Source organism: Eptatretus burgeri, chromosome 8 (genome assembly GCF_056783735.1).
Source record: "Eptatretus burgeri isolate ZD-2024b chromosome 8, Ebu_testis_v1, whole genome shotgun sequence".
NCBI classification, from domain to species: domain Eukaryota; kingdom Metazoa; phylum Chordata; class Myxini; order Myxiniformes; family Myxinidae; genus Eptatretus; species Eptatretus burgeri.
Window position 1 is genome coordinate 36293756 of NC_140968.1, and position 25416 is coordinate 36319171.

At 50.0% G+C, this 25416-nt stretch overlaps 1 protein-coding gene across 1 annotated transcript in view; it reads right to left on the reverse strand.

Moving 5' to 3' along the window:
• LOC147021522 (uncharacterized) overlaps positions 1-25416 on the reverse strand; it is a 100675-nt gene that overhangs the window by 38344 nt on the left and 36915 nt on the right. The window contains exon 5 of the mRNA XM_085891536.1: positions 5756-5832. Coding sequence (XP_085747662.1) covers positions 5756-5832 — 77 coding nt within the window. The remainder of the gene's footprint in view (positions 1-5755; positions 5833-25416) is intronic.

The window sequence follows — 25416 nt, forward strand, 5'->3', positions numbered from 1 at the left end:
AACGCCTCGAAGGAAGGAGGAGCCAAGAACGGGGCGGGCGCGGGGCGGAGCGAAGGGCGGAGCCGGCCCCTACAAAAGGCGTGGGCGTGAAGAGTCGTTGTTGGTTGGTTGCTCCCTCCCGGTTGTGTAAGAGGAGGCTCTTGGTTCGTTCAAGCGATTGACAAAAGGCGTGGACGTAAAGGTCGACGAGAACGTCGTTCCCTTTCCTGTTCCCTTGTCCCTGAAGGGGAAATGTGGAGAGTTGTGGTGATCGTCCCTGGTCGGAGGTTCTGTTCGTTCGTCCGAGCTGTGGAGAGGACCACACGAGCGACGCGCGGCACGAGCTAGCGGACCACGCCGAAGGGACTCGGAGTTACGGTCGCCAAGGACTCGACGCGCTCAGGGAAGTCGCGACTTCCATTTCTTTTGGGTTTTGTGTAAATGTGTGTGTATGGCGCCAGTCTTGAAAAGTGGAACTGCTTAAGTGTTGTAATAATTATATTCGGTTGTAGCTCTGCATTGTGTCCTTGCTTTTATATGTGCATCACTGTATGGCTGTGAATACGTGCTTGTCTGTGTGTGTGAAATAAATGTGCATTGTGTGAACTGTTTCCCGTTTGGTTGCGTCCTTTTTCTCCCCTTATTGAAAGCTCCATCTTGCATCACGTAAGGGATTGGTAGTGGGTTTAAAACACCCGGTAATTAATCGGAACCGTCAAGGCCGACGATAACTCCGCTCGGTTATCCCTGTAATACGGAACGAACCGCTTAAGCGGTTCGTGTCCGGAGTCGGCCTGTGGTGTGGTCCCATCCCTCGGCAGATTACCCGTGCGAGTACCCTAGGTATATCGACTTTCGGCGATTTACCCTATCTCGCGCGGGTGGACTGTAGACTGGGTGGTGGTGGGGTTAAACCCCCACCCGTGACTGGTTTCTGGCGGTAGTCCCAGGATGGTCACGACTGAATTGTCCGTCCGGTGGGCGATGCGGTCGCGATTCGAGTTACGTGGCCGATCGCACGCCGGCGGGTGCGAATCCGCAACAATATATATATATATATTGTTGCGGTCTTCGCGCCCGCCGGCGTGCGACGGCCACGTAACTCGAATCGCGGCACGTCGCCCACCGGACGGACAATCCAGTCGTGACCCTCTCGGACTAACGCCGGGAACCAGTCACGGGTGGACCTTTCGGTCTCACCGCGATCGAGCCAATCAGCCCCCGCGTGGGATAGGGTTGCTCGCCAAATTCGACCTACCTAAGTACCCACGCGGAGGGTAGACCGGGCGATCGCACCTCGCCGCAGGTCGACTTCGGACACGGGCCACTTAAGCGACCCGTTCCGTACTATCAGAATAACCGAGCGGTGTTATCGTCGACCTCGACGGTTCGATTAATTATCGGGCGTACTCAGCCCACTACCAACCCTTTACGTGAAGCAAGATGGGGGTTCAATGGGGGAAAAGACGAAGCGAAGCGGGAGACAGTTCAACAATAAAGCACATTTATTCGCGACGAACGGAAAGCACACAAATACAATTCCACCAAATGCACACAAAAAAGAAAACACAATTCCATTTACACAAAAAGCAAACATAAAAGTGAAAACACAGTGCAGAGCTAATACCGACTACCGAGCACACGGCAACACTTATACAATTCTACTTCACAGACGGCGCCGACAACACATACCCAAAACCAAGGAAAAGAAATACCCTCAAGAATGAGGTAGGCCTGGGGCCGAGACCAGGTCGGGCCTACCCGTCTGGTGATGAGACGCGGAGCGGCGATGGCCCCGCAACCCGCGGGCCTCGTGGACAGTGCCTGGCAGGGGGTGGGAACGGGGCCCCCTTGGTCGCACTATCTCAGCGCGGGGGGAAACAGGAGGGGGTTGCTGATGCTCGGGGTATAGAGGATCTTTATTATGTGCGCGACGAGCGTCTCCACCTCGGCCAGGTCGCGCTGCCGGCCTCCCAGGGGTGCAGCTCCCTGCACGACGCGAGCACCCCCTCGTCCGCCCTCGCCGCCTCTCCACAGCTCGTCCCCTCCGTTCCGACTTCAACGCACACGACGAGCAGCTCCACCGCCCGCGAAGTCTCGACTCTCTGTTCCGACTCCTTCGCCTCGTTCCGACTCCTTCGCCTCCGTTCTGCTGACTCTTTCTCGTTCCCGTTCTGCTGACTCTCTCGTTCCTCTTGCGACTCCTTCGTTCCGACTTTTACGACCCCTTTGACTGACGAACACCGTCCTTTTATCCCCCCGTAACTTCGCCTTTGACCCCCTCCCTTTGACCTTTCACCTCGCTCCCCATTGGCCCGAGAAAAAGTGGGCGTGAAGGCTTTTTGATCCACAAATTTGCATATATCGATCGCCCTGGGGGCGGGGCCAATTCGCCCCTCGCTCACCGATTGGACGGCAAAAAGTGGGCGTGTGTCGTTTTCGATCCGTTTTTGAAGCAGAAAATCCGTGGTTTTGTACACGCTGTTCAACGTGCGCCCCACACGAGTCCAGCATCGGTGCCCATGAGTGGCGCGAGATGACGGTGATGCGATGGTGGCGAGTTGTGACGGTAAAGGTCGTGGCGGTTGTGGTGAAGCGGCGTTGTGGTTGGTGGTTGATGTTGTGGTTGTGATCATGGCGGTTGGTCCAAAATAAAGATAGTAAAAGAAAAACGGCTATCCTGAAGAGTCGCAGCTCGCATAAATGACATGTATTCCCACTAGACAACGGGTTTGGGCCTAACTACACATGCACTTACCGAGATACCTCACCTAAGGGACCTGAATGGTGGTTTGCGAATCTGGTAACCACAACACTATATATATATATATATATATATATATATATATATATATATATATATATATATATATATACAGTAGTACCTCTAATGAATTTAATTTGTTCTGGGAGTAGTTTCGTAACCTGAAACCTTCGTAAGTAGAGACGCCTTTTGAAAGTAAATGCGCTAATCCGTTCCAAGCCCCGCAAAATTCGGACAATTTTTTTAAATAAATCATAAAAATGCATCAGAACATGAAACAAATACATGTTAAAATTAGATTACCGCACAATAAACATAAAACGAGAGGCACATGATGTAAAAAACAAAGAATAAAGGAAATAATAAAAATATTCATTTACCTTTTAACTGCTATTCTCGTTACTTTTTGGCCTCTGTTTACTGGTCCTTATCAGCAGTGTTTTTTGCCTCGCGTTTCGTGAAGAATTGATCCAATGACGTCTGCTTTTGCCGGCTTTTAACAATCTGTCGGAAATGCGCGAGGCAGACATCGTCATAGTGCGTTATAGCCCGACTTGTGAACACTTTTTCTGGGTGATGCTTTTCAACAAATTCCGAGACTTCATGGAATTTTCCTAAAATGTCTTTGATTTGGGCTGATGGAATAATGGCTGCCTCCTCCTCCTCCTCCTCGTCCTCTTTGAACTCCTCCTGCACCGCGCTGTGTTGCATCACCTCCAATTCCTGCAGCTCCTTCGTCGAAAGCTCCTCGTTGTGCTCCTGAATCAGCTCGTTGATGTCCTCGTCATCCACCTCAAGACCCATGCCCTTTCCCAGCGAAATAATTTCGCCATGGCGAAGAACAGAGTGAAGTCCAGTCCTCCTTTTAAACTTCTCGAACCACCCACGCGATGCCTTAAACTCCTGGTGTAGTCCTTGCGCCGAATTTCCCTCGCCTGTATCCTCCTTCACGAGGTCAGTGAAGATGGCGGTTGCCTTTGCGCAAATTATGGCCTCTGTCACTGTGTCACCAGCGATCTCTTTCTCCTTTATCCACACGAGTAACAACCTCTCCATCTCATCGTTCACTGCCGACCTCCTCTTGGAAATGACAGAGAGGCCTTTGGAAGGAGCCGTAGCTTTTAGGGCTTCCTTTTGTTTTATTATCGTGCCGATCGTAGATATATTACGGCCATATTCTTTTGCGAGATCAATCAAATGCATCCCCTTTTCATACCTTTCTATTATCTCTTGCTTTGTTTGTATGGCCAGAAAAACTCTCTTCTTCTTCTTTTCTCCTTGTCCACTTTTCTTCATTGCTTTCTTGGGGTCCATTGTGAATAAAAGTTACTGTAATCCACACGCGTACTGTACTGTAACACTGTCCGAGCACTTCGTAGCGGGACCATAGACTGTATACAGTATAACTATATTTACAGAGCGGGACGGGGACACGAAGAGCATGCTGGGATACACGCATACGCAAAGAGTTGCCAGGCAGATTTTAGGTGATAGCCAATGGCAGAGCAGCTACAAGTTTGTTTACGTTCGGGAAACTCTGGGAGCAGCGAAAAGCAGCGCGTACTGTACTGTATTTTTGACTTCGTATCCTGAAACGCCTTCGTAACTAGAGGCAATATTTTCCCGTTCAGGCGCTTCGTAACCTGAAACATTCGTATGTAGAGACATTCGTAAGTAGAGGTACCACTGTATATATGTATATATATATATATATATATATATATATATATATATATATATATATATATATGCAGTGTATATATATATATATATATATATATATATATATATATATATATATATATATATATATATATATATATATATACACATATATATATATATATATATATATATATATATATATATATATATATGCATGAGTTTAGCCCTATCAATGGTGAAGAATCACTTTAAAAATTCTCGGATCCGGATCCGGATTCGGATCGTCACCAAAATAGAATCAATCTTTCCATGTCACACACCCAACGTGTCCACCAAGTTTTATCCGAATCTGTCCACAACTTTTTGAGATATCGTGCTAAATATCATTTTTGGCCCAACTTCTCAATGGTGAAGAATCTCTTTAAAAATTATAGTAGCTGGATCAAGATCCAGATCTTCACCAATATCTAATCAGTTCGTCCTTGTCACACCCAACCTTCCCACCAAATTTAATCTGAATCCGTCCACAACTTTTTGAGATATCCTGCACACAGACAGTGTCACATGCTCTCACATTGTCTCTCTGGAAGGATCAACACTCAAACTATCCAATGCACTTCTCTGGACAGCTACTGGAAGAGGTGCAGTCTTGGATTTTCTTGGTCTCACTACCTGCCATCAATCTTTGTGGGAGGATAATATCACCAAGTTAGCATCAAAGGCTAGTCATCGACTGAGTATTCTCCATGGAGCGAAGACATCCCTGAGCCGCACTGAGCTCATCATGGTATACAAGGCTTTCATACGGAGCTCCCCGCTCTGGACTGGTTCCCATCTTGTTCCTTTGAAGTGGTTGAAAACAATGTCTTCCGCAGCATTAGAATCCCAAGACAGAAGGTGGATTTCCAATGACTGTCACTCACCCACAGGAAGCGATTTGGTGGGTTCTCTATTTTATACAAACTCACATCTTGACATGTTGCTCCTGCCCTCTCTACCTGTGCCCTCTCCAAGCTTACCCTGGTCACACACTTTCCTCAAGAAACTCTCACCTGCTCACTCTCCAAAAGTCCCTACCTACAATTATTCCAACCCTTATTCTCCCAATTGTAGAATTGTCTCCGTGTTCGTCTCATCATCCTCACTTCAGTCTTTCAAATGCTCTGCATGGACCATTAAAAAATATTTAGTATGATTTAACATCAAAAACGGTGGCTGTGTAGATGGCTGTAGTTGCTGTAAAACGAATTCAACTCATAATAATAAAATATTTGAGGCTTATAAACAGCAAAAAGGATCCTTTGAACATTTTCATCAACAGCAGAATTATGCGACACAAAATATTACCTTATGTCTTTCCTTTTGCAGACGAACCAACTCTGAAATGCATTGATAATGCTGGTCTGCAAGGGATGCTTGAGAGCCTGCAAAAGATGAGTCAACACAAAACTGAGGTTCTTGGAACAGCTTATATGGAATATTTCCCATTACTCAAGCTTTGTTTTGTTCTGAAGGAAAACAGAACATCACTTGAGCTTTGACATAGACCAAACTAACTGCTCAGATTTTTGCAATCGTGATTTATTACACCTTCAAACTTTCTGGCAGTGGTCGACACTGTGATGTTGAAAAATTTAGAGAAAATTAAACTACAAAATAGAATTAGATCCAAATACCAGATCAGTGCTCTGCCATCTGAGCTATCTGGGCAACGTAAATATATGTGTATGTATATGCATACAGCAGAATTATGTCATGGTCATTTGATTGTATATGTAAACAGTATACAGCATAAATATGTGTATGCATATGTATACACACACAATATAAATACATATACATATATGTACACATATATATAAATATATATATATATATATATATATATATATATATACATGTATATGTATATGTATATATATATGTATATATATATACATATATATATACATATATGTATATATATATATATATATATTATATATATATATATATATATATATATATATATATATATTAAACATATTGTTGCGGATTCGCGCCCGCCGGCGTGCGAACGGCCACGTAACTCGAATCGCGGCACGTCGTCCACCGGACGGACAATCCCGTCGTGACCCTCTCGGACTAACGCCGGGAACTAGTCACGGGTGGGCCTTTCGGCCTCACCACGATCGTGCCAATCGGCCCCCCGCGTGGGATAGGGTTGCTCGCCAAATTCGACCTACCTAAGTACCCATACGGAGGGTAGACCGGGCGATCGCACCTCGCCGCAGGTCGACTTCGGACACGGGCCACTTATAGCGACCCGTTCCGTACTATCGGGATAACCGAGCGGTGTTATCGTCAACCTCGACGGTTCGATTAATTATTGGGCGTATTTAGCCCACGACCAACCCTTTACGTGAAGTAAGATGGAGATTCAATAAAAGAAAAGACGAAGCGAAACGGGAAAAACAGTTCAACATGATGCACATTTATTCCGCGGCACACGGAGAGCACACATATACAATTAAACAGAATGCACATAAAGCAATTGCAACAAAAGAAACACAACAATGCAGATCTACAACCGACTACACGAGCACACGGCAACACTTACACAGTTTTACTTCACAGACGGCGCCGACAACACATATACTCCAAAGCAAAAGAAAAAGGGGCCACCCTCAACGATAAGGGGGCAGACGGGCCTGGGGCCGAGACCGCGTCGAGCCTACCCGTCTGGTGATGAGCCGCAAAATGGCGGCGGCGCCCCGACTCCGCGGGCCTCGCTGGCACTGCCTGGAATGGGGTGGGAACGGGGCCCCCTTCTCACACTATCTCAGCGCGGGGGGGAAACAGGGGGGGGTTGTTGATGCTCGGGGGAAAGAGGATATCTGGCTGGCTTGGGTCCCGCGACGAGCGACTCCACTGCGACCTCGACCGCGTTCCCGGCCTCCCCTTTCCGCAGCTCCCCAACTCTGACACGAGCGCAGACCTCCACAAAGCTTCTTGGCTTCTCCAGCCTCTCCGGACCCCGACAGACACTCTCTCGACTGATTTCGCCGCCGCCACAACTCTCCAACTCTTTCCTCTTCTCAACTCTTTTACTCTTCCCAACTGCTCAACTCTTCTCAACTCTCAACTCTTCAACTCTTCCCAACTGCTTCGATTCGCTCCGCGCTCGGTGCTTTATAGTCCGACAGGAGAAATCATATGCAGATTTTTGGATCAGGAACGGCTCGGGGGCGGAGCCACGCTCGCCCATTGGACGAAGGAAAAGTGGGCGTGAATCATTCTTGATCCGCGAATCTGCATATAGCGATTATACTCCGACGCGCCTGGAGGCGGGGCCAAATCGCCCCACGCTCGCTGATAGGACGGAACAGAAGTGGGCGTGAATCATTCTTGATCCGATTTCTCGGAAAGGCTGGTGTTTTTGCACCCGCTGCTCGGTGCGCGCCCTGTACGAGTCCAGTATCGGTGCCCACAAGCGGCGCGGGAATGGCGGTGATGCGATGGTTGCGAAAGCGAGTTGTGACGGTAAAGGTCGTGGCTGTTGGCGTTGCTGTTGTTGTGAAGCGGCGTTGTGGTTGGTGGTTGGTGTGTGAAAGCGGTTGTGGAGAAGGTGGATGTTGTGAAGGCGGTTCTGGAGAAGGTGGCTGTGGTTGTCGAGATGCGGTTGGTGGTGGTTGTGGTGGTAGTAATGGCGGTTGGTCCAAAATAAAGATAGTAAAAGAAAAACGGCTATCTAAAAGGGTCGCAGCCCGAATGAATAACATTTATTCCCTCTAAACAACGGGTTTGGGCTAACTACACATATACTTACAGAGATATCTCACCTACGGGACCTGAATGGTGGTTTGCGAATTTCGTCAACCACAACACTACCCCCTCCCCTTTTTAGACTCGTCCCGAGTCATCAAATTTTCGTGTGCCATCATGTGTAGTTTTCCCCTAGTACATTTTACCTACGGATCCCTGAGTGCGACATTCATGGTATTCCTGTCCCCAAAATAAATAACCTGAGGGCTGAGTAACTACCTAAACAAACCCACTCACACGGACGACTTAAATAAAATTGCCGGCGCTTAGACAGACACGCCAGGGGCGCACTCATATGTACAGTACATCTTAACCTTAACTTACAAATTTTACACTAAACCATGGCCCAGGATCAATGAACTCTGCAAAAAGAAAGCAGTTAGCAGGGAGCCAGGCTGCTCGCATGCAGTCTCTGGCTCAAACAATGCAGGTGACGGGGAACGTGGCCGGCTGCTCACTCACAGTCCAAGGCCTTCCCTTTTTAACTGAACGCAGTGAACCACAACGGTGCATGGGCTGCACAAACGCAGTCTCCGTGCCAGCTCAAGTGGCACACGCAATGAGCACAACGGATGGATGGATGGATGGATGGATGAATGAATGGATGGACGCAAACACGGTGCACGGGCTGCCACTGCAGGCCCGTGTTGTAGCTGCCAACAGGGCAGTTCTTGCAGCTTGCAAACTGTTGCTTGCTGATCCTGGCGCACATGGCAATGAACAGGGGGGGGGCAAAGCAAACTTGAACGGGAGCTGGTGAACAGGGGCAGTGGGCATGGCATGGCAAAGGCAGCAGGCAAACACAGCCTGCAGAACCAGGCCGCTGCAGGCAAACACAGCCGGCAGACGAACTGGCCGGCATAGGCCTTGCAGAAAACAGCTGCAGACGATCAGGACGGCACAGGCCATGCAGCAAAACAACAGCTGCCGATGAAGTGGCCTGGCACAGGCCTTGCAGCAACACAGCCGGCAGATGAAGCTGGCCAGCCTTTGCCGTTCAGTGGAGGTTGGTGGAGGGAGTGCGGTGGTGCTGGCCACTAACAGCTCGGACCTACCCTACGGTCTCCCTCCCACCTATCGCCTTTGCCTGTCACTGTCCATACCCACCCCCTTAATGTGTCAAAAACCAATTTATCCCCAATTAATTAATTTTAAAAAAAAAATTTCTTACTCCCACTATAATTCGTCCCCTAACCCCCTGTACTGTCCTTGTTCGGCTAACCTATCCTGTCACCTAGCCTACTCCCAACCCCTACGTTCCCTTCCCGGAGGGGAACAAGGGAGAGCTAGCGTCCTGTGTCGAGGCCCAATCCAAGCCTCAGAATGGCCTCCCCAGAGTTCAGCGATCTAACCCAAAGTGGGTCCAGCGGCCCACAACGAGAGCGAGGGGATGGATGGTGCGGAGGGGTACACTTCCTAATCTACCCGAACCATTAACCTGTTAAACTACCCCGGGGCTTCCAACAAGCGCCTCTCGCTTAAACTATTGGTTCTAACAACCCAGATTCCCGTCGCCTGTGTTGGTGTCCTCACAATTTCGGGCCTCGCCCCCCAATTTTCTCTCCGTGCCCTCACACGGTCTCATGGCTGGGACGCGTGGCTCCCCTTGGCAGGCACGACCCTCTGCCAAATCTCCAGCTATGGCACCCCCGGGCACTACACTGCCTCCGAGCCTACCAGCTCCCTGAACACAGGGGAGTGCCCCCCATGGCACCTCCCCTGAAACGCACACGTGGCAGGCTGGATTCCCGGGCCCCTTTCCGAGGGTCACCCTGTGCCCACAACACTGCCCACGCGGCTAACGGCGCCCCGGGCCTCCGCACCAAGCGGGCGCACTCGTGCCCACTACGCTATCCCGGCCCCCCCATGGGCCCTTGGCCTACTACGGCCGACTAGCCTGGTGCCCGGGGTACCCACTCAGCAATACTCACCTTTCGCAGCCACGCTCCCAGCCTGTCAACAGGGCTCCTGCACCCCTCCAAACGGGTTTCGAGCCTACACTCCCACCAACAACAAAACAACCTCCATTTTGTAAATTTGACTAACCCAACTAACTCACTCTACACTGACCCCGGGGTCCCTTGGGCGGGAGTCACTCCTCCCCCCAAATCACTCATCGCACCATGCATTCCCCATTCGCTCCACTCACACAGACCCGCTGGCCTCACTCACTCAACAAGCACACGTACTCACCTCACAACCCACAACTCTTCAACACACTCACTGCTGAACTCCGCCATCCTTCTAACTACCTCCCCTAACTAACTCGTGGTCCCACGTCGTCCCTTAAACTATAGCACATTCCATTTAACCTACGTAGCTAAGCTACGTCCCCACTACACATCCAAAGTCTGTCTCTGTCTCCAAAATAATCCCATACTCCATTTTCCCAACCTAAATCTGACTAACAATCCCTCTAACTAATCCATTCCACGGGCCCCATGAGGACTTACCCCTGCCCCATGGAGCCGGTCTAGCTAAGCTAACCCTTCCCTCTAACTAGTTTCCATCCTGTGCCCTGGTAAGGGGGTCTTCCACCCCTTGCCCGGGAATCCTGTGCACCCGAAAGTGAGGCTTGCTTTTTTTTTTCTTTTTTTTTTTTCCACATGCGCAGCACCAGCGCGGCAACTCACAGCTCGCGCACTTTGCACCTGCCCGTGACGTCATGCAGCTGCACGTGTACCTCGTCCCTCCTTGGACGGTACCATCCGGCAGGGATACCCCTCCTGCCGGATTCCAACCCCGCGTGCAGCCATGACGTCACCGTGCGCATAAAAAAAAACACAAGCCCCACGTCTTGAGGGGTTCCCCACGCGAACACATGTGCTTTGCCCGTTGGAGCTTAACACACACGATCGCGTGGAGAACCCGTCCGGTCCAAATCCATAATCCTGCCTAAAGTTTGTCCGTCCGCAGGATCGACAAATCCACCGCGTGTGTTTCCGGACCGGGACTTCACTCTCGCAAGCGAGCACGTGGGGGCCTCGTGCGTTGCACAGCACGGACCTCGCGCTCGCTGCTGGGTGAACCCGGCAAGGTGCGCAAAACATCTACAGCCGCTACTCGGCTTTCTTTCCTCTGTCGCCGTCGTCGTCGCCATTCAACCCACGCACAGCTGCGTGTTACGACGCTCACAGTCGATTCCATTACATTCGCCCCGGGAGACGCGGCTGCATGTTCACACATGCCCACCGACATCTCCCTCACACACAGCGACCTTGCACACGCTGTCTCTCTCACACTCGGCCGCTCACTCACGCATGCCATTACCCTTGCACACGTGGCTCCTCACTCGCGGCCTTTCACTCACTAGTGCCATTTCCCTCACACAAACCACACCACTCACACACGCGGGGGCACTCGCCCGCGGTGCCTCATCCACACACGGCGTGCTGGGAAGCACGCCCTTCTGCACACTTACCACCACACCACTCACACACGGGGGTGCACTCACACACGGGGACGCACTCACACCTTGCACCACACACACCGGGACCACCACACTGGGGATTCGTGTCCCCACAAGGGTCTCTGGGGCCTCTATACCCAAGCTCTCTGTGCACCTGTCCACAGCACCCCTCCCCTCGATCTCGCTCGACACGACCGAACTCACCTGGTCGTGACTCGCCTCAAGGGGGCATACTCCCTCCCCTCGTTCCTGGAGGAGGCTATCCCACTGCTCGCACTGGGTCTCCACCCAGTCCGCCAGCTCCCCCTCATGGTCCTCCACTCCCTCTGTGTGTGTGTGCGCGCGTCTCTAACCCCGTCATTATCATGCAGTCTCTCGTCTATTTTTTCTTTCTCCCGTGTCTCTATACATTTTCTCTCCTTGTTCCTTATTTCTGTCTCTTCCTGGTTCCTTTTTCCTTCCCATCTGGTCGTTCTTTCTCTCTGAGCCCCATTAGCTGTTCGTTCTCCCTCCAGAGCTCCTCAATCTCCGTTGACTCCAATCTCGCTCTCCGTTTTAGTTGTTCAATTTCACACTCATATAGTTGTTGTTTTCTCTCCCACTGTTCCTCCTGCTCTTTGTTTTCCAATCTCATTGTTTCTTTCAATTGGCTCATTTCCTTCCTGTGTTTCATTCGCTGTTCTTTGTCTATCTCCTCGTACTCCAGCCTCAGCTTTTCTTTCAATTGGTCAACCTCGGATTCATGTTCTTTTTGTTTTCTATTCCATTGTTCCTCTCGTTCTTCCCTCTCCAATCTCCATGTGTCCTTCAATCTCCTGATTTCTCCTTCCTGCTTCATTCCTTGCTCCTTCAACTTCTCCTCGTATTCCAACCTATTTTTTCCCTTTTGTCGTTCAGTTTCAAATTCATACTCTTTCAGTTTTTTATTCCACTGTCTCTCTTGTTCCTCATTCTGCAATCTCATCGTTTCCTTTAATTGAAGGATTTCTTTCTCCTGTCTCATTCCTTGTTCTTTGTATTTCCTATTCCACTGTCTTCCTTGTTCCTCATTCTGCAATCTTGTTATTTCTTTCAGTTGGCTGACTTCCTTCTCCTGTCTGATTCGTTCTTCCATCATTACTCTTTCTTGCATCTCATTCTTTAATCTGGCCTTCGTTTCCAGCTGTTCGATCTGTACAGTGTGGTTCCTTAACCTTTCATTCTCTGCTGTCGTTCTTTCTTCTCTCACCATCCTCAACTCGTTTTGTAATTCCCTCTCTTTGTTTTGGTGTTTCTGTAACTCAGAAGCTTTCTTTTCCAATTCTTTTCTCATCTCCGCACCCTCCGACCTTGCTTTGGCTTCTAACTGTTCTTCCGGCTTGCGCTTGTGGTTTTCTACCCGTCTTCCCAGTTCCTCTGTCTCCGTTTTTACCTCCAGTCCCAGCTTATCAACTCTCTTTGTCATGTCTTGAAGTCTTTTCTCACACGCCACCGTTTCGACCTTCAATCCCTCCTCTGTCTCCTCCTGGCTTTCTTTTAATTTTTCTAATACCTTCTTTACCTCGTGTCTCGTCTTGCACGTCTCCCGAATTATTTTCTCACCCGCCCCGACCGTGGGTCTGACAGCCGTTGCACTCCCTCCCGTTGGTTCGGAGTCTCCGCCACGTGGCGTCGCTATTTTCTCGCCCGCGGTCCGAGTTTCCTTTCCCCATGCCTTCATGTCTGCATTAATTTCATCCATTTTGTTTTCCATCTGTTGAGCATTCGTCTTCATTCTGTTGCTCATGCTTTGCACGAGTTCAATAATCTGCCGCATTGTCACCTGCCCTGGCCACTCCCACTGACTACATTTAGTGGTGGAGTTATAATAAAAAAACCGACCAGATGAACGGCATCGATGCCTTTCCCAACCTTCTGGTACGGGTTTCTCTTGCACGGTGATCTCGTCCTGAGCCATGGATTCTACATTACTATTACACATACCTAATCCACCCGGCACCCGCTCGCCTTGAGACGCCATCTTATTTCTCGTAAGGGGTTAATTTAGCTCGCTCGTAATTTGGAGGGAATCGGGGGTCGCTCCTCTCACCCCTGGACCGATTCCCATGAATTGAGCTGGAGACAGGAGAGCCCGTTTTCCCGCTCTCCGACACCAGTGTCGCGAGGAGGGGATGAGTTTGTGTCCCACGACCTGACACCAGTGTTACGGATTCGCGCCCGCCGGCGTGCAAACGGCCACGTAACTCGAATCGCGGCACGTCGCCCACCGGACGGACAATCCCGTCGTGACCCTCTCGGACTAACGCCGGGAACCAGTCACGGGTGGGCCTTTCGGCCTCACCACGATCGTGCCAATCGGCCCCCCGCGTGGGATAGGGTTGCTCGCCAAATTCGACCTACCTAAGTACCCGGGTAGACCGGGCGATAGCACCTCGCCGCAGGTCGACTTCGGGCACGCGCCACTTTAAGCGACCCGTTCCGTACTATCGGGATAACCGAGCGGTGTTATCGTCAACCTCGATGGTTCGATTAATAATTGGGCGTATTTAGCCCACGACCAACCCTTTACATGAAGTAAGATGGAGATTCAATAAAAGAAAAGACGAAGAGAAACGGGAAAAACAGTTCAACATAAAGCACATTTATTCCGCGGCAAACGGAAAGCACACATATACAATCACAACAATTATGCACCAAAAGCAAATGTAAAAGTAACACGACAATTCTGCACAAAAAGCAAATGCAACAAAAGAGACACAATGCAGATCTACTACCGACTACGCGAGCACACGGCAACACTTACACAGTTTTACTTCACAGACGGCGCCGACAACACATATACTCCAAAGCAAAAGAAAAAGGGGCCACCCTCAACGATAAGGGGGCAGACGGGCCTGGGGCCAAGACCGCGTCGAGCCTACCCGTCTGGTGATGAGCCGCAAAATGGCGGCGGCGCCCCGACTCCGCGGGCCTCGCTGGCACTGCCTGGAATGGGGTGGGAACGGGGCCCCTTTCTCACACTATCTCAGCGCGGGGGGAAACAGGGGGGGGTTGTTGATGCTCGGGGGAAAGAGGATATCTGGCTGGCTTGGGTCCCGCGACGAGCGACTCCACTGCGACCTCGACCGCGTTCCCGGCCTCCCCTTTCCGCAGCTCCCCGACTCTGACACGAGCGCAGACCTCCACAAAGCTTCTTGGCTCCTCCAGCCTCTCCGGACCCCGACAGACACTCTCTCGACTGATTTCGCCGCCGCCACAACTCTCCAACTCTTTCCTCTTCTCAACTCTTTTACTCTTCCCAACTGCTCAACTCTTCTCAACTCTCAACTCTTCAACTCTTCCCAACTGCTTCGATTCGCTCCGCGCTCGGTGCTTTATAGTCCGACAGGAGAAATCATATGCAGATTTTTGGATCAGGAACGGCTCGGGGGCGGAGCCACGCTCACCCATTGGACGAAGGAAAAGTGGGCGTGAATCATTCTTGATCCGCGAATCTGCATATAGCGATTATACTCCGAAGCGCCTGGAAGCGGGGCCAAATCGCCCCACGCTCGCTGATAGGACGGAACAGAAGTGGGCGTGAATCATTCTTGATCCGATTTCTCGGAAAGGCTGGTGTTTTTGCACCCGCTGCTCGGTGCGCGCCCTGTACGAGTCCAGTATCGGTGCCCACAAGCGGCGCGGGAATGGCGGTGATGCGATGGTTGCGAGGGCGAGTTGTGACGGTAAAAGTCGTGGCTGTTGTTGTGAAGCGGCGTTGCGGTTGGTGGTTGGTGTGTGAAAGCGGTTGTGGAGAAGGTGGATGTTGTGAAGGCGGTTCTGGAGAAGGTGGCTGTGGTTGTCGAGATGCGGTTGGTGGTGATTGTGGTGGTAGTAATGGCGGTTGGTCCAAAATAAAGATCGTAAAAGAAAAACGGCTATCTAAAAGGGTCGCAGCCCGAATGAATGACATTTATTCCCTCTAAACAATGGGTTTGGGCTAACTACACATATACTTACAGAGATATCTCACCTACGGGACCTGAATGGTGGTTTGCGGAGTTAATGTCGACCTTGACGGTTCAGATTATTTACCGGGCGTTTTAAACCCACTACCAATCCCTTACGTGATTCAAGATGGAGATTCAATAAAAGGAAAAGACGAAGCAAAACGAGGAATAATCGGACAAGCACATTTAATACGGAAGCATGGAAGGCACGTATATTACAGTAAAACAAAGGAACAAAAGCAATACACGTATACGTTTATGCAAAGAAAAACACAAGCAAAGAACCAACGCAGATCTACAACCGAATAAGGCAATTCACACGGCAACACTTAAAACAGTTCTACTTCTCAAGACTGGCGCCACCCACAGACATTTACACAAAACCCCAAAAGAAAACGAAGTCGCGACTTCCCTGAGCACATCGTCCAGCCCTTGGCGACCGCAACTCCGAGTCCCTCCGGCGTGGTCCAATGGGCTCATGCCTCGCGCCTGCACGTGTCGTCCGCCCGACAGCTCGGACGGGGTTCTGGGGGAATGGGCCGGGTTTTCACCGCTATCTCGGTGCGGACAGTGGGGGGGAATGGCAGGCGCTCCGTCCCACTAGCAGGGTCTCGGGACTGCACCGACTCCGAATGACCCTCCAACCAGGGACCAGGTTCGACGACCCGTGGCAATTCGACGACCCGTGGCAATTCGACGACCCGTGGCAATTCGCCGACCTGCGCCAATTCGGCGACCTTCACCCGACCACGACCAGACCCGAACGAACGAACAGAACCTCAACCTCTTCCTCCGAACGAATGAACCATAAGCAGGGACTCTTCAACAACTCTCGACAATTCTCATTCAGGGACAACCGACCAGCGACTCTCCACAACTCTCGACAATTCTCATTCAGGGACAAGGGAACAGGGACTCTCCACGCCCACCCTTTTGTAGGGTCGGGCTCCGCCCTTCGCTCCGCCCCTCACCCCGTTCTTGGCTCCTCCTTCCTTCGAGACACTTCCAGAAAATGCCTTGAAGGGGGGCGTTCCTCTCCCCCGGCCGCGTCACACCGCGCATCCGCCAATCGGGAGAGGACGCGCCACCCCCTCCCCCTTTCTCACCAAGCGCGGGGAAAAATGGCGGGAAAACCCCACAGGCGTTGTTGGTTTTCTTCTCCACGCGCCGTACGACGAGGGAAGGAAGATTCGGGCGGGAGATATTTGTGCGGGCGTTTTGGGCGGGAGATCTTGACGGGAGATATTTAAGCGGGAGTTTTGGGCGGGAGATGCCCCTTCGCACCCTTGTTGCTGCTGCCACTCCGCTCCTTTCATCCGTCCCACGGAGATCGTGACCGCACGGTTCTCGTTGAATGGCGAGTGGCGAAGGTGGTGGTAGCGTAGTTGTGGAAGGTAGCCTCGTGGTGTGAATGGCGTGATTGTTGTCGTCGTGTAGTGAATGGCGTGATCGTTGAGATGTTGGTTGTGGCGATGTTCGTTGTTGTCCTTGCACCAAAATAACGACAGCAAAAGAAAAACGGCTAACTGAAGAATCGCAGCCCGAATGGATCACATATATTCCCTCTATACAACGGGTTTGGGCTAACTACACATGGACTTACCGATATATCTCACCTGAGGACCCTTTATGGTGTAATGCGAATTTCCACAGCCGTAACAATATACAGGGTGTCCCAAAAAAATTTACTCACATTTTGGTATAACTCAATGAATTTTCGTTTCTTTTCAGATCAAATTGACCCCAATAATGGCAGAAGTACGACTCGGTTTTGAAGAAAGAAAATTTATCATAAAGTGCTACTGGAAGCACGAAAACATCATGGAAGTGCAAATACATTTGAGAAGACATTTTCACAAAGTTCCACCAACGCGACGCACCATTGCTCGCATCCGAGATAAGTTTGAAACAGGTGGAACTGTGCATGACGTCCATCAGGAGCATTCAGGAAGACCACGGTCATCAACCACCCCCGCAAAGGAAAATCCATTGCCGGAAACCCTCCACCAATCCCCACGGAAATCTGTACGACAAATGGCTTGTGAGACAGGAATCCCAAAATCAAGCGCCCATCGCATTTTGAAGTGAATTAATTAGAAAAGTTACATTTCAAAATTAATCCACGCTCTAAATGAAGACGATCCTGACCGGAGAGCTGAATTTTGAGAGTGGTACCTGGGCAAATGCAAAGAAGATGCAGCATTCCCATCCAAAATTGTTTGGAGCGATGAGGCCAGCTTCAAGTTAAATGGCTCAATTAACAGACACAATTGCACGTACTGGGCTCCTGAAAATCCGCATTTTACTATGGAACACCATTTAAACTTACCAGGGGTTAGTGTGTGGTGTGGGACATCAGCATTGGGCATCCTAGGGCCATTCTTTTTTGACCAAACTGTCACTGGGGATGTTTACTTAAACTTGCTGCAGGAATCCGTTGGTCCACATGTCGAAGAGGTATTTGGTGACGAAGAGATTACTTTCAGCAAGATGGAGCACCACCCCACTACCACAGTGATGTGAGGGCCTATATCGAAACAACTTTTCCGAACAGATGCATTGGGCGAAGAGGTAGTGTTGAATTCCATGCGCGTTCCCCAGACATCACTCCAATGGACTTCTTTTTATGAGGATATCTCAAAGATAAGGTTTACGGCTCAAAACCAGCAACAGTCTATGACCTGAAAGGGGAGATTGAAAGACAATGTCTTGCAGTTCCAAATGAAATGATTCGTAACTCTGTTGAATCCATTGGTCCGCGTTATCGGCTGTGTTTGGAACGTGATGGTCGTCAGTTTGAACATTTGTAAACGTGCATTTATCCATTTAACCATTAATCTTGTTTCTGTAAATAAACAACGCATTTATTATCATTTAAAGAGTGAGTACATTTTTTTGGTACACCCTGTATATATATATATATATATATATATATATATATATATATATATATATATATATATATATATATATATACATATACATATATATATATATATATATATATATATATATATATATATATATATTTATCATATATATACACATATATGTGTATATAGATATATATATATATATATATATATATATATATATATATATATATATATATCTTCTTCTTCCTCTTTCGGCTTGCTCCCGCTAGGGGTCGCCACAGCGGACCAACTGTCTCCATTTTGCTCTATCCTCCACATCTTCCATTGACACTCCAACCACCCGCATGTCCGCCCTCACCGCATCCATGAACCTCTTCTTTGGCCTTCCTCTTCTCCTCCTGCCTGGCGGCTCCATCTTCAACATCCTTCTCCCGATATACTCCGTTTCCCTCCTGTGCACATGTCCAAACCATCGCAATCTCGCCTCTCTCACTTTGTCTCCAAACCGTCCTACCTGCGCTGTCCCTCTAATACACTCATTTCTTATCCTATCCATCCTCGTCACTCCCAACGAGAATCGCAGCATCTTTAACTCTGCCACCTCCAGCTCTACTTCCTGTCTTTTTGTTAGCGCCACCGCCTCCAAACCATACAACATAGCTGGTCTCACTACCGTCTTGCATACTTTCCCCTTCACTCTTGCAGCTACCCTTCTGTCACAAATCACTCCTGCAACTCTTCTCCACCCACTCCATCCTGCCTGCACTCTCTTTTTCACTTCTCTCCCACACTCTCCGTTACTTTGGACAGTTGATCCCAAGTATTTAAACCAATAATATATATATATATATATATCTATATATATATATATATATATGTAGATGTATATATTTGTATATGTATAGATACATATAGATACACACACACACACACACTTACACACACACAAACACACACACACACACACACACACACACACACAAACACACACACACACACACACACACACACACACACACACACAATGCCTGGTGTTGGCTTTATGGTTAGGGTGGTGGATTTGGGATCCCAGGATCCTGAGTTCAACTCCTGCTCAGCCATTCAATTAATATCAGGTGAGGTTGACTCTGCCTGTCATCCTTCCGATGTTGAAAAAATGAGTGCCAGCTTGCTGGTATACTGTATGGGAGTAGTGACCCGTCCAGGATTGTGCCCAATAGCCCAGGAGACTGCATTGGCAGCACCAATGCTCTGCACAGAGTCTGGTCCCAATGGATGTACTGGATGTACTGTATATACATATATATATATATATATATATATATATATATATATATATATATATATATATATATATATATATATATATATATATATATATATATATACATATATATTCTTCTTCTTCTTTCGGCTGCTCCCATTCGGGGTCGCCACAGCGGATCATCCATATGATCCGCATCGTGATTTGGCACATTTTTTAAACCGGATGCCCTTCCTGACGCAACCCTGGTCACCTCTTGCGACACAGGGATCTGATACACCTATTTTTAACCGGGGTATACACCGGCCCAGTACACTGGTACTCATTTCGCCGACCTCGGAAGGATGACTGGCTGAGTCAACCCCCTGGTGTATTAATTCAGTGGCTCAATGGGGCTTGAACTCAGGACCTTTTGGATCCTAAGCCGCTGCCCTAACCACTGCGCCAACACAGGAAAAATGGCAAACTCAAAGGATTGCAGCCCTGTGAACATGAAAATTCCCTCTAAACAACGGTGGGGAAATCTAACTACACATATACTTATCGTCATAACTGATCTAAGGTCCGTTATGGTGGTCTGCGAATTTCCACAGCCGTAACAATATGTGTACATATATATATATATATATATATATATATATATATATATATATATATATATATATATATATGTATATATACACATATTATATATATATATATATATATATATATATATATATATATATATATATATATATATTATATTATGTATATATATAATCTGTATATTATGTATACAGTATATTATGTATGTAGTCTGTATATTATGTATATATATATATATATATATATATATATATATATATATATATATATATAACTACACATACATATATATATACATATATATATACATATATATATATATATATATATATATATATATATATATATATATATATATATATATATATACACATATTGTTACGGCTGTGGAAATTCGCAGACCACCATAACGGACCTTAGATCAGTTATGACGATAAGTATATGTGTAGTTAGATTTCCCCACCGTTGTTTAGAGGGAATTTCCGTGTTCACAGGGCTGCAATCCTTTGAGTTAGCCATTTTTCTTTTCTTTATCATTATTTTGGACCAATCATCCCCAACAACCAAATCGCCACCACCAACATCATTCCCAAACAACTACAACTCAAACACCACCACCTTCGCCTCTTTACCTCCACAACTCCACCCCGCAAACATCGCTTCACCGCCATTCTCAAACGACGCCTGCCAGCAACCAAATCGCCACCACCAACACCCTTCCCAAACCACCACAGCAAACTCCCACCACCTTCGCCTTTCTACCAAACGTCGTGCCATGGGTTGTGAATGGGATCCTTTCGAAGGAGAAATCGGATCAAGAATGATTCACGCCCACTTTTCATCCTTCCAATGGCTGAACATCAGGTGATGTAGCCCCACCTCCGAACCCGCTGTGATCCACAAATTTGCATATGCGCTCCTCCCCCGGCCTATATAAGCGCGAGCACGGCGCAGCTCGTGGCAGCCAAGTCGGATCTGGAGAGTGGCAGTCTGGAGTCGGTGGAGTGGCAGTCTGGAGGGTTCGGAGAACCGGACGGAGCTCGAAGAGGCAGACGGCGGCAGTGTCGGTGGGGCAGAGTCAGGAGACGGAGCTCGAAGCAGACGGGAAAGGCAGACGGGGGCCGAACGCCGGAGAGAGCTCATCGGCCACGCCAGGGGGCACGAAGCCAGGCGCAACTACGCTGACATCGCGGCTTGCCCGCCATCGCGCCACGAGGGCGCGGGTAAGACCCTTCGGTCTCGTGGAGCTGGCCGCTAATCCAGGTTCCACGCACATTTGGTCCACGAACTTGTCTGCCACCCTTGCCTTTGAGGGTGGCTTTTTCCTTTGCTTTTGTGTAAATGGATGTGGTGGCGCCATCTCATAAGTAGAATTGTCTCAGTGTGCGTGTGAAATAAAGACTTTATTTGGTTGTAATTCTTCATTTGCTTGCTTCACTGTTATACGTGCCTGAATTACTGTATGGCTGTAAAATACGTGCTTGTCTGAGTGTGCAATAAATGTGCTTGTTGAACTGTTCCCCGTTTCGTTGCGTCCTATCCCTTGTTTGAAAGTTCCATCTTGCATCACGGAAGGAATTGGTAGGAGGGGTGTAAGCACCCGGTAAATAATCACGTCCGTCGGGGCCGGCGATAACACCGCTCGGTTATCACTGAAGCACGGAACGGACCGCTTAAGCGGTTCGTGTCCTAGGCCAGCCAGCGGCGAGGTACGATCGCCCGGTTAACTACCCGCGCAGGTACTTAGGTAGGTCGAGTTTGGCGAAGAACCCTATCCTGCACGGGTGGGCGATTGGCACGATTGTGATGGGGTCGAAAGAACAACCCGTGACCATCTCCTGGCGGTAGTTCCAAGGAGGGTCACGATTGAATTGTCCGTTCCGGTGGGCGACGCGGTCGCGATTTGAGTTACGTGGCCGATCGCACGCCGGGCGGACCGAAATTCATAACACTGGTGTACAAGAGTGTGGGATTCAAATCCACCTCGGTCTCCAACTAAATTTACGGGAGTCGGACCAGGGATGTGCGAAGCAACCCGCCCCCCCCCCCCCCCGTTCCCTCCAAATTACGAGTGATCTAAATTAATTCCTTTCCGAGAAATAAGATGGAGTTTCAAGGCGAGCGGGTGCCGGGGGTAGAAATGAATATGTGTAGTAATGTAGAATCCGTGGTCCAGGATGAGAACCCCGAGCAGGAAATGTTTGTGATGCAGGAACAATTTCCTCCCCCCCCAACCAAACCCAGGGCCCGAAATGGATGCGGCAGCTGCCGTGGTGGATGACACCTCCCCTCCCCCTCTCCACCAACCCCCCCCCCCGATCCTTGCCGAATCGGCTCAGCCGAGTGCACTCGACATGGCCCAGCTATTCGCCATGCTGGCAGGAATAAACAGCAAGATGGATACAAACACAAATGAAATGAAACACGAAATAAATGGCATGACGCAAATACTGCGGGGTGAAATGCAGCGCGTGGGGCGATGCCTGCAGGCGGACATAATGGCGGCGCCTCGTGGCAGTACGACCGAACCAACGGGGGGGGGAGCGTGGACTGTGTCGGCCCCGCGGGTGAGGACAAAATAATTTGGGAGATGCATTGGGCGAGGGTCGTGACAGAGAAAGCAACAGTGACGGTGACACAGAGGGAAAAAGTAAATGTGGTGACTGCGACGTATAAGAGACACGTGGAGACGGAAGAGATAATAGTTGAGACGAGGGAAATAAGGGAAGAGGTGACGGAAATAACAGACGCGGGAGATGGGAACGATAGAGGAGAGACTACACGATGAATACGGGGTGGAAGAAACTAAAGACAAGCACACACACACGGAGGTAGTGGAGCATAATTGGGGGCGAGCGGAATGTCTCGAGACACGGTGCGAGCAGCTGCATAGTCTCCTCCAGGAACCAGGGGAGGGAATATGCCCCCTTGAAGCGGTTCACGACCAGGTGGGTCCGGTCGAGCTTCGCGGAGCTGAGGGGGCGAATGCTGTGGACGGGTGCACAGAGAGCTTGGGGGGTATGGAGGCCCCGGGAGCTCTCGAGGTGACGCGAATCCCCAGCATGATTGTCCCGGTGTGTGTGGTGTCGAGGTGTGTGTTTACGAGTGTGGCGAAATGCGTGCTGCAAAGCACGCATAGCGTGGGTGCAAGGGCGTGTGTGAGAGCGACCGGGTGGGTGATAAAGACCCCGTGTATGGATGAGACCCCGGGTATGAGTGACACCCCGTGTGTGAGTGGTGTGGTCACGAGTGTGCCGGACTGCATGCTTCCCAGCGTGCCGTGTGTGAAAGAAGCACAGTGTGTGAGAGGAACAGTGTGTGTGAGGTCGCTGTACGTAAGGGAGATGACGGTCGGCATGCGCGAACATGTAGCCGCATCGCCCGGTGTGAGTGTAATGGCACGGTGTGTGTGTCTCGTGACACACAGGAGTGCGTGTGTGGAATGGAGCTTGAGCGCGAGAGTGCGACGGAGACGACGGCGACAGATGGACAAGGGCCGAGTAGCGGCCGTAGCTGGATTGGGGACCGCGCTGGGTTTGCATGGCAGCGAGCGCGAGGTTCGTGCCGTGCAACGCACGAGGCCGCCACGTGCGCGCCTGCGTGAGTGGAACCCGGTCAGTAAACGCCAGCGGTGGATGTTTCCGATCCCGCGGACGGACAAAAGGTAGGCAGGTAACGGATTTGGACCGGATGGGTTCTCCACGCAGGCGTGTGTGAAGCTCCAATGGGCAGAGCACATGTGTTCGTGTGGGGAACCCCTCGAAATGCGAGGCTTTCTTTTAATGTGCAGGGTGACGCCATGGCTGCACGTAGGGTTGGAATCCGGCAGAAGGAGAATCCCTGCCGGATGGTACCGTCCAAGAGGGACGAGGTACGCGAACAGCTGCCATGACGTCACGGGCAAGGTGCACAGGTTGCGAGTTGCCGCGCTGGTGCACGCTCATTAAAAAAAAATCTTAAAAGCAAGCCTCGCTTCGGGTGAACGGGATTCCCTGGGCAAGGGGTGAAAGATCCCCTTGGCCAGGGCAGAGGATAACAACTAGTTAGAGGGAAGGGATAGTGATAGCTAGACCGGCTTCATGGGGCTGGGGTAAGTCCTCATGGAGCCTGTGGAATGAATTAGGTAGAGGGATTTAGGTCAGATTAAGGAAGGGAAAGAGGGAAAATGACATTTCGGAGACAGTGACAGACTGTGAGTGTGCAGAGGGGACATAGCTTAGTTACGTTGGTTAAATGGAACGTGCTGTAGTGTAAGGGTCGACGTGGGAGCACGAGGTAGTTTGGGGATGTAGTGAGCAGGATGGCAGAATTCAGTGATGTGAGAGTTGAAGAGAGTGGAAACTGAACATGATGAGTGAGTGAGAGGCCAGCGGGCCTGAGTGTATGGAGCGAATGTGGTATGCATGGTGCGATGAGTGATTGGGGGGAGGAGTGATGCCCGCCCAAGGGACCCCGGGGTCAGTGTAAAGTGAGTTAGGGGGTTCGTCAAATTGACAAAATGGAGGTCGTTTTACTGTTGGTGGTAATGTAGGCTTGATACCCATTTGTAGGGGTGCAGGAGCCCTGTTGACGGGTTGGGAGCATGGCTGCGAACGGTGAGTATCGCTGAGTGGGTACCCCGGGAACCGGGCTAATCGGCCGCGGTAGGCCAAGGGCTAATGGGGGGCCGGGATAGCGTAGTGGGCACGGGTGACCCGCTGATGCGGGGTCCGGGGGGCCATAGGCCGTATGGGCAGTACGTGGGCACGGGTGACCCTTGGAAAGGGGCCCGGGGCGCCAGCCTGCCACGTGTGCGTTTCAGGGGAGTTGCCAGGGAGGGCACTCCCAGTTTAGGGAGCTGGTAGGCTTGGAGGCAGTGTAGTGCCCGGGGGTGCCATCGTTAGAGAATCGGTAGAGGGAAGTTCCTGCCAAGGGAGCCACGCGTCCCAGCCACGAAGCCGTATGAGGGCACGGAAACAAAATTGGGGGGGGGGCGAGGCCCGAAATTTGCGAGGACACCAACACAGGCGACGGGAATCTGAGTTGATGGAACCAGTAGATTAAGCGAGAGGCGCTTGTTGAAATCCCCGGGGTAGTTTAAAGGTTAATGGATTGGGTAG